Below are 16,496 nucleotides of genomic sequence, written 5' to 3'. Positions count from 1 at the left end.
GCTTACACTCTGGTGGAATCATCTCAAACAGGGCATCACCAACAGTGATCGTGAGGGCGTATTTGAAGGATTACAACCAAATCGCAACTTGAGAGAGCTTTGTGTGAAACATTACACGGGAATCTAGTCTCCTGTTTGGCTATCCTCTGAATACTTATCCAATATTCACTACATTGAACTGCTCTCCTGCCATAAATGGGAGACCCTTCCACCTTTTGGGAGCTTACCCTTCCTGAGGATATTAAAGATAATGCATTTGAAGAAACTGGAAAATATTGATTCTGGATTCTATGGCAACACTGCAGAGGCATTTCCATCACTAGAAGAGCTTCTGTTTGAAGGCATGACTCAGTGGAAAGGATGGTCAGGCATTGAGAACAACCAGCATGCATTTTCTCGCCTGCGTGACATCCGTATCAAGAAATGTAATGAGTTAATGGGGCCATTGCCGTTCCCACCATCAGTCAACAAAATCAAAATTTCAGTATCTGATTTGACCTCTAAGAATATAACCAGTTGTGAACCTGAAGATACAGCTGATGTCAACACATTCTTCAGTGTTCAGCTTTCCCTGGACTGCTTGGAATTTCTCATTAGATCTCTTCAAACAAGCAGCCTAGCGACCGTTCATGTGCTGGATATCTCATGCGACTACCTGGAGGCTCTTGACAAGGCTCATGAGGAATGGCTGCAACAACTCACTTCAGTGAAGGAACTTCGCTTCACTGGCTGCCTAGAATTGACATCACTGCCATCCAACATGATTCATCTTACATCTCTTGAGTCTCTGTACATAGAGCAATGTCCAAAACTTGAGTTGCTTCCCCTGATGGGTTTGCCTCTTTCCCTGAAGAAACTCACTGTCATAAGATGCCGCAAAACATTTGGTCAGCTCTCCTCTGAGATCAACACAAGTAACAACACAACGGTCATTGTGAAGGAACCTTTAAATGCAAGGAAAAGAGCAAGGACATCATCAGAATAGAAAACCTGTAAGCATGACAAAATATTTTCTTTCTTTCTTATCAAATAGAGATTGAAGAAACATCTATATGTTAATCAATCTTGTACCTATCTATAAGATGTATGGAGTGCTGTTCTGGAAGATCAATGTTAAATAGGAGATTCATGATTTCTTCAATCGTTTGCTTTCTTTGCAGCTAGGAAGTAGAAGTGGCGAGAAGTTCCTGTTCTGGAATAATAGATGGTTGAACAAGGGCTGGAATGAGCAGCCTTTGCCAATACTATTCTCTCTTGCGTCAACAAGCATCATGAACAAGCACACTGTTCAGAAGGCTCTGAGCAAGAATGCAAGGAATGCTGATGTCTTGGGATCTCTCGACGTTCAGGTCATTCAGCAAGACCCACAACTTTGTGACCAGTCGAATGCCAACACATAATATTCATCGACACTGAGAAGTTCATTTGGAAATGCAGAAGAAATGGAGAGTATTCAGTATGAAGTCCAGGGTATTGGTTATACCGGTGCAACATGTTGGTGGTTGATTGGAGAACAAAAGCTGTAAGCTCTTCAGTTCACTAGTCTCACAGAATTGTTGCCGTGTCTTCCATTGGGTTTGCTGCACAGGCTAGCAAATTCAAGGGAATCACAATTGTATTTCTTCTCACTCTCTGGACAATATGTACCCACTCTAACAATTATGTCATCATTGGTGGCAAACTTCATTGCAGCCTCTATTGGACAGAATCAAAGTGAGTAAAGTTAGGATGCGCGGTAGATCGGTTGTTCCAGGGAGAGATAGCTTTTATGTTTTGGTTGGGCATTGGGTTCTTTTGTTAGCCTGCTGTCTTTTGTAGTGTCAAAAGGCTTTATTTACCCTCATATCCCTCTGAATGAAATGATACACATGACTTATGTGTATTCTGGTTAAAAAAGGAGATAATCTTGTAATTCTACAGGGTCATAATCCGTAAGTGGATACCCCAATTTACAATACCTCAGCCTCCTAATTACTTGCACACTTTGTAAGTTGATATCATAATAAATGTAAGTAGTAAGTAGTAACAAAAATACATAAACCTTCAATTAGTTTGCCGAGGATTACATAGATCACCATATATGAACTCATAAAAGGATGGAGCCAGAGAAAAAAAAGTGCCCAACTTCAACAAAGTGCTGGCTTTTCTAGTCATCAGCCAACAGATAAAAGCTTCTATTCTTGGGAAAATTAAGGATATGACGATAGACAGATAACTACTTAGTTCATTATCAAAAGATCAAATTAGATGATCAACATTAAATTTGGCATGCCATCTGCCTAATTGTGCCCGTACTCACTCATCTAATGGTGAACCACTCGTGTGTGCACTCTCTCAAATATTAGAGCATTTGACTATTCTGAGTAGCTAATTTCTTATGTGATGGTCTTTTTTAAAATTTATCTACCTCAACATTGACCATAATCTGATGATTTGACATGGCACATTTATTCATCCCACCCAGAAAGAATGACACAAGTATCTATAATCTGATGATTTGACATGGCACATTTATTCATCCCACCCAGAAAGAATGACACAAGTATCTTGCCACAGCTCAAACCAATGTTCATGAATTCATTCAGCCAATCTGTAATTGGCATGGCTACTAGCCTACAGCTACGCAGTCACGACATAACTCTGATATAACCCTTGGCTCTGTTTACAATTATCTCACACAAAACTGAACATGATTGATGATTCTATAAAGAAAATAAAATTCAGCTGAATAAGAAGCTGTGGTAGCAGTAACCACACTAGACACTAGTCCCACTGCTACAGATGATAGAAATTCCATGGCTCCAATCACGAATCCCCAGACTAGACTACCGGATTCCTGACATCCAGATCCGCACCAGTTGAGGAAAACGCAGGGGCAGCTACGAAGGAGTAAACCACAACGAGAACAACAATCAGTACCGAGAAAAGATGAGTTGAGTTAATCGCAGGGAACAAGGGCGGGTCATATGCTGAAGTTCAGCTAGCGAGGATAAATCGGTGGCAACCGCAGAGTAAGCAACGGCATTTCATCATTGGGTTACAGGAAGAGAGGTCTGGGGACCGGCGATGTAGGTGGGACACTCACCTGGATGAGAGTGGCGATCTAAGAGGCCGGCGTCCCCCGCCTCCACCGGAAACCACCGGCGGCGACGGCGAAGGACGGATGGACATGGGCGGCCGCTGGAACAGAGGGGCCGAAGAAGCGTTTTTTTTTTGTTGGGGCAGTGTCAGTCTCGCTGTCATACTGGCCCATTTACCCATTCGGCCTTCCAAATGCTGGGTCAGAGAATTGAGTTTGATTCGTTATAATTGGATTTGATGCCAACTCATATTCTGGTAGATTTTTTCCACAAAAAGAGAAAGTGAATATATGTATATGTATATACAGATATTTAGTTATTTTGCGCATAGAAAAATGAATTTGGTTGTAGCGTTCAATTTAGCGCCTTTTGAAAGGACTTTGAACTCGTCTTTATACGCCATAATAGTTTGGTAATTTCAACTAAAATTAACAAGAGACAATTTAGGCCAAAGATGATGCAAATTTGTGCACTTTGATTTTTTTAGGTACCCTTTTTGTACTTTGATGGGTGCCCCCATGTCACACGAGAGTTTTATGCGTTGGATAGCTAGCAAACGCGCAACACCAACGCAATCACCAGTTTTCCTCGGAATAAGCTAACTAGGGCTGTACATGGGCTGGGCCCATCTCTCGGGGGGTTTTCTTTGGTAGGCCATGTACCGGAACATTACAGTGCACGAAGCACGCCACACTCGGCTTTCGAGCTGGTTTTTCAATTTTTCTAGAAATAATTAAAAAGATGATTTTTTCCCTATTTGAAAGATTAAAAAACATTTCATAAATTTATTAAAATTCTCTCAAGAATAAAAGATGTTTTTCAGACATTTGAAAATGTTTCAAGAATTTTAGGAAAATAGTCATCAATTTTAGAAATATCATACATTTTTAAAAATACTCAGAAACTTTCAAATGATCACTAATTTAAAAACATTCCATGAATTTAAAAACTACTTATGAGTTTAAGGAAATTTTAGAAGCTTAAGAAATGCTCATGATTTCATAAAATGTTCAGGACTTTAAAAATTATTCCTGAATTTTAAAAATTGTTCACACTTTTTATTCAAAAACATTGATTTAATTTTTTTCAAAAATTTATTGAATGCTCATAGATTATATTAAAATGGCAATAGAATTTTAAAAATAATAAATTAAAATAGTCCATAGATTTAAAAACCTTCATAAGTTTATAAAAATGTTCATAATTTTTATATAGATATCATTTATTTGTTAAATATATGAAACAATACTTTTTTTTGCGGGAAAGAAGTATATGAAACAATACCACACAAAAAAAAGAAAAGAAAAACAACCCGCCTAACAAAAAAGAGAAAAACTAAAATAGGAAATATATGTGAAATGAAAAAAAGGAAAAAAAAGGAAAATAATGAGAAATCGACAAAAATGAACATGGGGAGCAAAGAAAAGAAAATCAAGATCAAACAACCGTTGAGGCAGCGCACGACCGTGCCGGGGGTATGTACTTGCTTGTTACCCCGGCTTTACGCGTGAAATAGGATTCCGCATCTCGCACCTACTATAGCCACTTATTGGTCAACTCGCATGTAAACCTTAAATGGACCGTAGTTAGTGTGGGCCATTAAAGTAGATACATTTCTTGAAATTTCTCATAAAAAGAACACATTTTAAAAACTTCATTAAATTTAAAGAACCAATTAAAACGATTCGCATGATATAAAATGGATTTGACTATGTGATAAATTTTGCAATGAGATGATATAATTAAAAAATTGACCCACGAACATTTTAAAGCCATGAGGACGAGCCGGTGGTGACTCCCTGAAGATGGAATAAGATTCTCTCCACCTAGCCCCTACTCTGATGATGCGTCTAGCGTCGTCGGAGGGCGTGTGAAGGTGTGTTTCCGACGGATCTCGCGGGAGGTCGGTACGGGTCTTCGATGAATCTGCTTAGTCCAGTGTTTCTGTCTTCGTCAATGTTTAAGAAATCGTTAACTGGTAGCTGCTCGGTCAGTTTAGGAGTAGCGATTAATCGGTGAATCGGCCTATTAACTGGATTAATTGGTCGACCATTAATCAGTAGATTGAATAGAAACTTGCCAACATATATCTAGATTTTTTAATGTATTATACCATACTCTCATGCTCCCAGCTATGTAGTATACCAAAATATGCTGCCATACACATATGAAAAGTATAGAGAGGAGGTAAAATTATTAGTCCTATCTATTAAGGAGCGTCATGGGGCCGGAAGGGGTTATGGGCCAAAAATTTAGTCTTTGTTTGCCCACCCGTTAATGGGCCAGCAGGGATTAATTGGCATGAAAACTGATTAATCGGTTTAACTGGCCAATTAATCGGCCTAACAAGTTAAGGCGACAAATAGGTGTTATTCAATTAGGCCATGCTATGAGTAGCGATTAACTGGCATGTTAACTGATTAATCGGGTGAATTCTTCGTTTGTGTGTCTATAGGTTGGATCCTTTTGATCTATACTTCTCTTCATCGATGATGGTTAGTATTTTTGTGCGATGGTTCTATGGGATCTTAGCACGACGACTTCCCGTTGTCTACTACAACAACTTTGGTCACTACGGCGAGGGACGGGCGATGACGGCGGCGCGCCTTCGGCTCACCCTAGTACTTGTAGTCGTCGGTAGGTGGTCTACGGACATGGATGCAATTTCTATAATTTCTTTATTCTTTGTACTGCCATGGCATGACGAATACATCGGCAGTTTTCTCAAAAAAAAGGAGACTGGCATAAGAGTATATCCACTGTGCTTTTGAATCAAAGTTATCTATACACCTGCTTTTCTATTGATATCGATCGCAACCTATTTGCAAAAAATAAAAAAATATCATCGCAACCTGAGGGTCTCCACACTATTTTGTACAGTTTTTCGAACCAATGATGGTATTTATTAAGTAATACACTGATAGCTTTCCTACAAAACCGTGAGCAGTACCAACAGAAGATGCTTTGTAAGCAAAGTACATTGCAAGGCATATTAATTATATTCATGGAGGGATCATGATCGTTCTAGATATGCTAGCGAATCATGATATCAGACTAGTGGACTGGACTAGATGGACTAGAGGCAACGGCTGATCTTTCTTCAGGAGGAATATTTCCCATAAGAAATAATTACTTTTTGCTAGCCGCATAGAAATGGGCTATGTATGTTTGTGAAAGTCACATGCACACCAACATATTTCTTGCAATATAAGATAGTGTTCGCTGGAAAACATGAGCACTAAGTGCCAACCAATATATACTGAATGATAAGGTCTACCTGGCTATGAAGCATAACGGCAATTGCTGGACTGAAAGAAATGTTATAGGCTGGGGATAGCGTTATTGGAGAGATGATTCTGTCTCATCAGCTATATGACCTTTCTAGCTGGCAGCACTTAGTGGCTAGCGAGAATTAGTGATGCGCGTGCCTTCATCCAAATCAATTCGGACACTTCACAAGCTGACAAGAATTGTTGATGTTGTTTGCTACCTTCATGGTTGGTGACACTCAGCCTGGTAGTCCTTCAACAAGATAAACAAAGCGGCACGTAGCTAGGAAAATCATCCGGCCTACCTCTGCATAGCTAACACCACTAATAGAGAGAAACCATCCTGGATCGCTCATCTTAGACCATGTATATATTCGGTGTACCCCTCACTGGTAATCGCCATCAGAGACGACTGTGCCAATTGTGTCATCATTGCATCATGAACTACCTGTGATGATCTCCGTAAACCAAACCAGGTGTACTAAAAATTAAAGACGTCCTATCAATGTGTGTGTGTGTGTGTGTGTGTGTGTGTGCTGAACTGTCTGAGGCAGTATATGATCGCATACAGTTCGTAAATGAACCACCTATGGTAATTTCTCTGGATATATAATGGAGGTTCAAGAGATAGATCTGATAGTTCGCCTCGAGTAGGGTTTTAGGGTAAGCATTTATCACTCTAAGCTAGCTACACTTTATTCTTCATTACCGGACGCCACATAATATGTGCATATGTTAAAGGTTGGATTTTTTCCTTTCATAGATTAGAAGATTGAATTTACATGCACAAGTAGTGTTCAAGTAACTTTACGGGATGTACAAATTGTTAAATTTAGGGATCATGATGTTATATATGCTATACTTCATAAGGGGAAAGTAAAGATCTATGACCGATGGTAATATATTCCCAGAAACTAGACAGTGGTGTACAATGAGACTACTTATCTTCTGAAAGGTCTTCAAGACAACAAGAAATGCTTTCGCTTTTTGAGTAACGACGAATAAGTATATCTAGGTGTGCTACAACCATCATAACCAGTTGCCAATCCTTTTGGAAAATAGACTTAATTAACCAACCATATATGGTTTAAGAGTAAAAAGCAATTTAATTTTCACATATAACTATGTGCAGGAAAATGAAGAGATATACAAGGAATAAACAATATCTTCGGATAATCCCGACAAACTGAGGTGGTTGTTCCGTAAGAGCGCAATTGTACGCCTTTCTTGTTATATCGGTTACAAGTTATGCGTTCTACTTCATCTTCCGCTGAAATGTCAAAGATAATTTGATTTTTGTCTATGATTACGATTCATGTAAAAGTTGCGCGTGCCGGACATCCATTATCCTATAGAAGAGATGGTTATATTTTTTTTGTCAATTTCTACCTTGAGCCTTCCTCCTATATATAGGTATGTTAACTGCACCGAGTGTTACATACTTGCCAGCAGGGAGTTGCTTGAAACATGTAAGTTGTCATAATATTTTCCCATATTTGATTTACTGTGTGTGCTGGATAGTATTTGTGTGATATAATAAATTAGAATTCATTTTTAGTAAGTTCCAACATTGGAATCTTGTGATTCCCAATGAGAAAAAAGTGCATTGTCAGATTAAAAACAAACTAATACATGTGTGTTCGCAAAAATAAGTAGTTGTGAGAGATATTTTTGCTTATAACTATGACCAATGGCCAGAGTAATATCTTTGAAAATTGACCATGTGTTTTACTTAATTGTGTGTCAGCACATGGCCTTCTAATAGATAGAATCAATTAATAATATCTCCACTAGCACCTTAGGTTCAATATTTATCATTGTATTCAAAATGTTTGATCTATTGCTTCTGAATAATAAACGAGAAACTACTAGAAACTTGCACAATTTAATGCCAATAAAGATGCTTGAAATTTATCTTGTTCGATCATATAGGATCTTTAGTCCCTTAGAGTTCTAGAATGCAGAAACAAATCTTCCAGGAGATAATTTTGAAAACCACTTCATTATATCTATATAATCTCCAAATTAATGCATGACTAACCAACAAATAAGAAATTCATTCATTTACACTCTTAGTAAATTCTTAGTTATAGTATCTTACACCTCTATAGATACATATAATCTCATCTTAAAGTCTATAAATGCTTGTGATCTTCAACCTTTCCGTTTGATTTTCTGTTGTCAATATTCTTGTCACATATACCTATATATCTCATATTCACGAAATTACTACCTTGTTTTCTAGCTTAATTGCATGCACATATCAGACAATTTTGACAAAAATGTGTCAACTCATCCAGTGGGGAAATGGCGAAGAGAAGCACTATTGTGCTACTACTTGTCCTTGCAATTGTGTTATCATACAGTGTCTTGGAGGGCGTTGCACACCAGAGCCAAGTTGCATTCTCTCGCAATGTGATGAATACAGAACAAAAAGCATCCTTTAGTAGGATGATTCCATCGCTTGGTGGGCAGGTTCTTGGTGCAAGGAATGCAGGAGGTGTGAGCAATAATGCTGAAATAGCAAATGTTGAAACTACAACTACCGCAGATTCCCATCATGATGTCTCTGTGAAAGATTTTCGTGGGATTAACCACAAACCACCACCTTATAACAGACCATAATGATGAACTAAGAAAGAGGACCATGGGCAGAAACTAGATATCCATGGATGAATTAATTATCAACTTGATGATTTCTACACTAAGATGTAGTTCTTTGTTATGTGTGTAATGTAACTGCTTGTCAGACCTGGATGGTGTGTTGGAGTGTCAAGCTATTTACTACTCTACTAATATTGTACAAGGTAGTAGTGTACTAAAATGCAGAATAAATCAAGCTCATGGTCCATGGTAATGGCAACTATTTATATGTTCCATGCGATTCTTTGTCATTCTACAAGTAAACCAACTTCAAAAACTATTAGACAAATTAATATATATATATAGTAGCTGAAGCCTTTTCTGTCAATAATATATGATTTTTACGGTTAATCAGTCATGATTTTGTCTCATCGGGTATGGTTTTTCTAGCTACGGTGGGAATTAATTAGTGGCCAGCTATCCTGATATAGAGCTAGCTAGGGATGTGCGTACTTAGTCCAAACCAGGCAGGAAAGGGAACTTGACATGCTGACAAGCATAGTTGGTGTTGTTTCCTACCCTCATGACAGGTGAGCTGAGCCTGGTAGTACATGCACTTCAACAAGATGAACAAAGCAGTAGCAAGGAAAATGATTTTTATCCACCTTTAAAACTACTACCTCAGATCCATAATAAGTGTCGCAGTTTTGAAGTAAGGTGAACTAACCTTAGTTCAAAATTACGACACTTATTTTGGATCGGAGCAAGTAATATTTTAATACAAAGCAGTCATCTTAGACTACATGTACAGTGAACCACTCCCTGATAATTAATCGCCATTAGATACGGCTTTGAAAAATGTATTGTCTTTGTATCATGATCCAGCTGTGATGATCAACAATTCCATATATAAGATTAGTTTTTCAACTCCGCTTGTCCCTACACTCTATGAAACTTAATTCAAAAAAATAGAAAACAAAATCAAAAGAATATGAAACTTTGCGACGTCAAATATGCTCAAACTTTGAAGGTCCTTGCAAGTTTTCATGAAGAAAAATAAATTCAAGGAGCTCTACACAAGAAAAAGGATTTCAGTGCTCAAACTTTTGAGCACTTTTAGCATTGATATATGTACACCTTTGTCTACATGATATTTCATTATCAAAATTTGCAAGCACCTAATACATTTGAGCATATTTGATGTTGCAAAGTTTAAGTTTATTTATTTATTTATTTGAATTTACTGTTAATAGAGAGTATAGGGACACATGGGAGCTATCACACCTTTCTCTTCCATACATTGAACTAGATTTACTAAATATAAAGACGGTTTATGAAATATATCACATATATTTATTTGTTTTTGAACTATCTGATGCAATACATCGCCCCATACGGTTTGTAATTACTCCCTTTGTCCCGGTTTATTAGGCCCTCTTTTATTTTGACCAAAGTTTGACCATGAATTCAACTAATAAAGCGTAAAGTATATGTCACAAAAATTATACCATAGAAAATCGGTTTCAATTGCAAATCCTACAATACACTTTTTATATGATATACTTTATATATATATATATATATATATATTTCAAATACATGGTCAAAGTTAGACCAAAATACAATGGGGCCTAATAAACCCAGATAGAGGTAATAATTGCGTATGGCAATTTATCTAACTATATATGGGCCACTCTCTATGCATTATGTCCTAGACTATATCATATTCATGTGATATGCACTTAGATATAACCCCTCCAATGCATTGTATATTATTGTTGTATCTAAAATGGCTCTCATATAATGTGTTTTGTGATGGAGTTATCTTCATTTTGGTGCTAACAACTATATCTTGATTACGATACGATAACTCTATTTTTTCTTCATTAAATAGGGTGACACATTAGGATTTGAATTAGGTGTCATAACTAAGATATATTACAAGGTGGAGCACTGGGACTGCCATAATGAAAGTTTCCTAAGATAGATCTGCTAGCCAGCAGCAGGTAGATTTTTAGGGTATGTATATGGTAAACATTCAATACATTTATACTCCCTCCTTTTCGGTTTGTTATTCATATATAAAAAATTAATTTAACCAAGGAGGGCCTAGTTAATCGCTGGACCACATAATTGTGGAGCATGCATTGCCCTCTCGCCTTCATGCATTTGTTGGTTCCACAAGAAGAGTAAAAAAGCAAGGGGAATCGATTTTCACCCGCTTCTCCTTAAATTAACTGGTCAATTCTCTTCCGCCTAATTAATTGATGCGGCGAATATTATGCTTCCATTTTGGGAGAAAAAAGGAGCCTATTCCCATAGCATTGGCCCTTACAAACTGAAATTATGTTATTTAGACGAGCCTAATAAACTGAAAAGGAGGGAGTAATACTCTTTGTCACTGGATGCAACAGAGAGAGAGAGAGAGAGGGAGAGAGAGAGAGAGATTATGTATTTTCTTTTTAGAGATTGGTAGGTTGAATTTGCATGCACAAGTAATTAGAATGATAATCTAGTACAAAATTTCCATATATGATATAATCTAGTGTTGGTGTTAAATTATGTTTTGGTTTGTGGGTTGTAGGAAACATTAAATTTAGAGATCATAGTGTACAATGGTGTGAAGATCTATGACTGAGGACGATATATTACAAGAACCTGGACTATGTTAGAAAAATCATGATATCTATGATATCTAGTGCTGTAGAATGAAACTACTTTTAGTTGAAAGTTGTTCAATACAACAACAAAACCTTTACCTTTTGAGTGATGCAAAATAAGTGCATATAGGTGTGCCAAAAACATGATGATCATTTCCCCATCCCTTTGGATAGACTTAGTTAACCAAACATATATGGGTTATAGTAAAATGCAATTTACTTTTCAAATATAGATATGTGCGGGGAAATGTAAAACCATACAAGGAATATAAACTATCTTGGGATAACCCCGACAAACCAAAGTGGTTCTTCGGTAAGTGCACCATTGGATCACTTTGTTGTTATATTGGCCACAAATTATGCTTTCCACTTCAGCTTCAGTCGGACATGTTGGAAATGACACAACTTGTGTTTATGATTATTAGTCATGTAAAAGCTGCGCATGCTCGACATCCACTATCGAATATGAGAGATGTTTATCTTTATTTTTAAGTTATATCATTGAGTCTTTCCCCTATATATAGGCACGTTAGTTGTTTTGAGCATTACATACTTGCCATCAGGGAGATGCTTGAACCATGTAAGTTTGTATGATATTTTCCCCATATTCCATATAAATGCATGTTCTCTATAAAGTGGTGTACCAATCCCTTATAATTCATTATCAGTATGTCAGGATATGAGACATTCTATTTACAAATATATAGATTCTTCTGATTGTCAAAACCATTCAGTGAGACAAACATAATTATGTTGCCGGTTAGAAACAAAGTAATACACGTGTGCACACCAAAACTCTTAGAGAAAGTATTTATAACTTTGCATAAAATTGTGCGCATCAACAACTTGTAAATCAATGGCAGGGTAATATGTTTGAAACTGACAATGTATTCTACTTCTTCCTTTAAAAAATATAAGATGTTATAACTTTTTTTTTCTGGATCGGATGTAAATAGACACGTATCAATGTGTTTGCATTTCAGTTTGTATATAGTCCATATAGAAATATCAAAAACATCTTATATTTGTGAACGGGGGAGTACTCAATTGTATGTCACCACATGGGATTTTGAATAAATAGCATTTATTAACAATATTCCCACCAGCACCTTATGTCAAATAGTTGTCACAGGTTAAAAATGCTTGATATACCGTTTTGGAGTAATATGGAGCACAGCAATTTGTCGTGTGTGATCCATATTGCTAACCAACATGCCCCAAATTTCTTTTGTTAGATCTTATCGGATCCTTTGTGAGATCGATTTCACTTGTTACTGCCCTCGAAAATATGTCTAAGTTTTCTCCGCTAGGTGCTAGATCAGAACAAAATATTTTAAAAAATAATTTTGAAAATCTTATTAGAGTTGTCCCAAATATTTTGTACAAGGTATGTTACAGTTGGTGATGGAGTTGTACTATATGTAGGCAGGGCATGGAGTCTTGTTCAAATAGGACACTTATATCCTAGACCTGTTATACAATGTGAGGGTAGACACACAATGTAACATATGCCAATATAATAGCACATGCGCATAGGTGGTCAGTTTGCAATATTTTAGCGGTGTCACCGGGAGGAGCGCCCGAAGTCATGCCCCACGAATGTAGCCGAGCTCGGTGGTCCTCATTAACAAATCTTGGTGTCTTTGCTTGGTTCTCAGTAGATCAACTATGTGCCTCAGATTACTCTAATAAAACATCTATGTTGTATCAGTTATCCAAATTGAGAATTATTTCACAACAACTAAGCAGTTCATCCGCCTGCACTCCTGTTAATCTCTTTGTTGTATATATATGTAATCTCTTACACCACTATGTGCACACGTATAATCTGATCATGAAGGTTTAAAATCCCTTTTATTTTCTCCTTCTACCCTATCTAGTATTGTAGCATACCTAGTATCACTTACGAAATTTAAAATTCTCATTGAATTCTAGCTTCATTACATGTACATATATTATATTCATATAAAATCTGTGTCAATTCATTCAGCGAAGAAAATGGTGAAGAGACATACCGTTCTCCTACTACTTGTCTTTGTAATTATGTTCTCCTACAATGTCCTGGAGGGTGGTGCATACCAGAACCAAGTGGCATTCTCTCGCAAAGAGCTGAAAGCAGAGCAGAAAGTATCCTTTACTGGAATGGATCCATCGCTTGGCGGGCAGGTTTCCGGCGCGACCGATGCAGGAGGTGCAAGCAATAACGCTGAAATATCAAATGCTAAAACTACTGCTGCCACGGAGTCCCACCGCGACGTCTCATGGGATCAGTTCCGTGGTATCATCATCCACACCCACCAGGTCAAGAAACCATAATGATGAACTAAGACAAACGACCATGGGCACCAATCTGATATATATCCATGGATGAACAAATTATCAAGTTGGCAATTTCTACACTAAGATGTGGGTTCTCTGTTATATATGTGTGTGTAATATAATATGGAACTGATATATTGTAAGACTTGGATGGTATGTTGGATTATGAAGCTACTTATTGCTGTACTAATTATTGTACATGGTATTGTACTATACACTGCAGAATAAACATGCCCACGGTCCATGGTAATGCCCACTATTTATAATTATATCTTCCATGTGATTCCTTGTCGTTCTTCAAGTAGAACTACTTTCCAGTACTAGTAGACAAATCTATATAGTGTCTCAAGCTTGTTTTTATCAGTAATATCTGAATTTTAAGGTTAAAGTTGGTCTCTATTATCCGTACATGTATATTACAGAAAGAGAAAAGTATGTTTTTAGTCCCTCAAGTTCCTAAAAAGTATATACTTGGTCCCTCAAGATTTTTTGGTATACATTTGATCCCTCAAGTCTCAAAACCGGATAAATTTACTCCAAAACCAGATTTCGACTGGGTTTGACAGCACAGACATTGACCGGGTTTGACCGATGAACAGTAAATTCGTAAAAAAAATGAAAAACAGTTCAAAAAAAATTTGAAATTTTTTGTCATGCAACATGCTCACATGCTCAAGGTGCGTGCCAAATTTCCGGGTCTTTCGACACACGAGGTACACGTGGCAAAAAAACAAAAAATCTACTCCCAGTGAACAGTAAAATAGAAAAAATAACAAAAAAAATAAAAAAATTAGAAATTTGTGGGGTTCAATATATTGGTGTGGACAAGGCCCGTGCAAAATTTTAGCATCTTTCGACATTCGAGGAGCTCGTGGCAGAAAAAACAAATTTTCGTTCACAAAAAAAGCCAAAATTTGTTTTTTTTTGCCACGAGCTTCTCGAATGTCGAAAGATGCCAAAATTTTGCACCGGCCTTGTGCACACCAGTATATTGAACCCCACAAAATTCAGTTTTTTTTAATTTTACTGTTTATCAAGACTTGAAGAGTATATTTTTGTTTTTTTTGCCACGGGCGCCTCAAGTGTCGAAAGACGAGGAAATTTGCCACGCACCTTGCGCATGTTGCATGTCAAAAAATTCAGATTTTTTTGAAATGTTTGACTTTTTTTACGAATTTACTGTTCGTCGGTCAAAGCTGGTCAAAGTCTGCGCGGTCAAACCCGGTCAAAATCTGGTTTTGGACTAAATTTGTCCGGTTTTGAGACTTGAGGGACCAAATGTATACCAAAAAATCTTGAGGGACCAAGTCTGTACTTTTTAGGAACTTGAGGTACTAAAAACATACTTTTCTCTTACAGAAATGTACATATTTTCCAAGATGAAGGAGAGTGGGGTACACAAACTGTCCATGACCCTCCCCTGCACGACCAACCACAAATTAGACGCCCACAAAAAAAATTCAACCTAGCAATCAGGCCCATTATTAGTAGTCTGTTAGCCTAAAAATTGTAGTTTCATGATGATAACATGTGGTGACAGCAGGGGGTCGTGGCTGCTCCTGGTGCACAGCTATTATTAGGTAGTTGCACATATAGGTGTGAGATGCTCATGTGGTGCTGAATTATGCATTTGCTTGCATGTCATCAGCGTTGTGCGGTCGTGCACATACAAGCCTGTTATTAGTATGTTCCATATATTGATCCGAGATGTTCCTGTGGTGCTGAATTATGCATCACCGTGTATATGTGATTGCGGCTGCACGCGTATATAAGCATGTCACAAGCATCGACCCTAACTTGTCATTCAGAGTTTTACAATCCCAGATAAGTGTACATTTTACAGGGCGCGATTTGGGAGATACAAATAAGGAAGAATGGAGTCATCACACAAGCTTTTCCAGGCCATTGCCATCCTCCTCCTGCTCCTCGTCGCCACCGGTAAGTACCGTTTCGCTCCTGTTGCTAGAACAAAACCACGTAAATATGCATATGATATTAGTGTCCTCCAATTCTTGGGTTGGTTTATTATTGTTGATTAGTGTTCAAAAAACTAACCATGTGCGCTTATTCATGTTTGTTTTCAGAGGTGGTGCCAGCGCAGGCACGAGAGTGTGAGACAGAGAGCGAGCGGTTCAACGGGCTGTGCTTCGTGTCCGCAAACTGCGCCGGTGTGTGCGGTGCGGAGGGGTTCACCGGCGGCAAGTGCTCCGGCTTGAAGAGGAGCTGCATGTGCACGAAGGAGTGCTAGAAGATATCATGATATATTTAGGTGGTTGGATGGTGATAATTATGAACTTATTCTTCACATGGTTTGAATTACCTTTGTTCGTATGTCTGATAAAGTTCCAGGTTCACCGCGGCGTTATCCTTGGGTTCGAATGAAGGAACATGTTTTGTTTCTTTAAAGCAAAGAAAATGTGTGGCCCATGAGAGTGCTCATGGGATCACATGTATCTCCTTTTTTTCTGTATTTTTCTCTTCTTTCTGGGTGTGCCTAGCTCTTATCTAGATGAGACATAACTAAGTACCATCAAACTCCTATGCCATTTGATTTTACATAGAGATTCGTGAAGATTTTTTCCTTT

At 37.7% G+C, this 16,496-nt stretch overlaps 3 protein-coding genes across 3 annotated transcripts; all 3 read left to right on the top strand.

Annotated features, from left to right (window-relative positions):
* The first annotated feature begins 2 nt into the window (after positions 1-2).
* LOC125534781 lies at positions 3-1,506 on the top strand. Its single transcript, XM_048697888.1, has 3 exons — positions 3-928; positions 1,161-1,349; positions 1,438-1,506. Exons 1-3 carry the CDS (start codon positions 251-253, stop codon positions 1,504-1,506), a joined length of 936 nt encoding a protein of 311 aa, XP_048553845.1. The 5' UTR covers positions 3-250.
* Positions 1,507-12,066: 10,560 nt separating this feature from the next.
* On the top strand, positions 12,067-14,180 carry LOC125540723. The gene is made up of 2 exons (XM_048704302.1): positions 12,067-12,172; positions 13,583-14,180. The coding sequence occupies exons 1-2, from the start codon at positions 12,160-12,162 to the stop codon at positions 13,906-13,908; spliced, it is 339 nt and encodes a 112-aa protein (XP_048560259.1). The 5' UTR covers positions 12,067-12,159; the 3' UTR covers positions 13,909-14,180.
* A 1,370-nt stretch (positions 14,181-15,550) lies between these two features.
* LOC125540722 (defensin Tk-AMP-D1.1-like) lies at positions 15,551-16,391 on the top strand. Its single transcript, XM_048704301.1, has 2 exons — positions 15,551-15,849; positions 15,996-16,391. Exons 1-2 carry the CDS (start codon positions 15,786-15,788, stop codon positions 16,157-16,159), a joined length of 228 nt encoding a protein of 75 aa, XP_048560258.1. The 5' UTR covers positions 15,551-15,785; the 3' UTR covers positions 16,160-16,391.
* The last annotated feature ends 105 nt before the right edge of the window (positions 16,392-16,496 follow it).

The sequence above is a fragment of the Triticum urartu genome, chromosome 2 (assembly GCF_003073215.2).
Source record: "Triticum urartu cultivar G1812 chromosome 2, Tu2.1, whole genome shotgun sequence".
NCBI lineage: Eukaryota > Viridiplantae > Streptophyta > Magnoliopsida > Poales > Poaceae > Triticum > Triticum urartu.
This window is presented reverse-complemented; position numbering and strand designations above follow the sequence as displayed.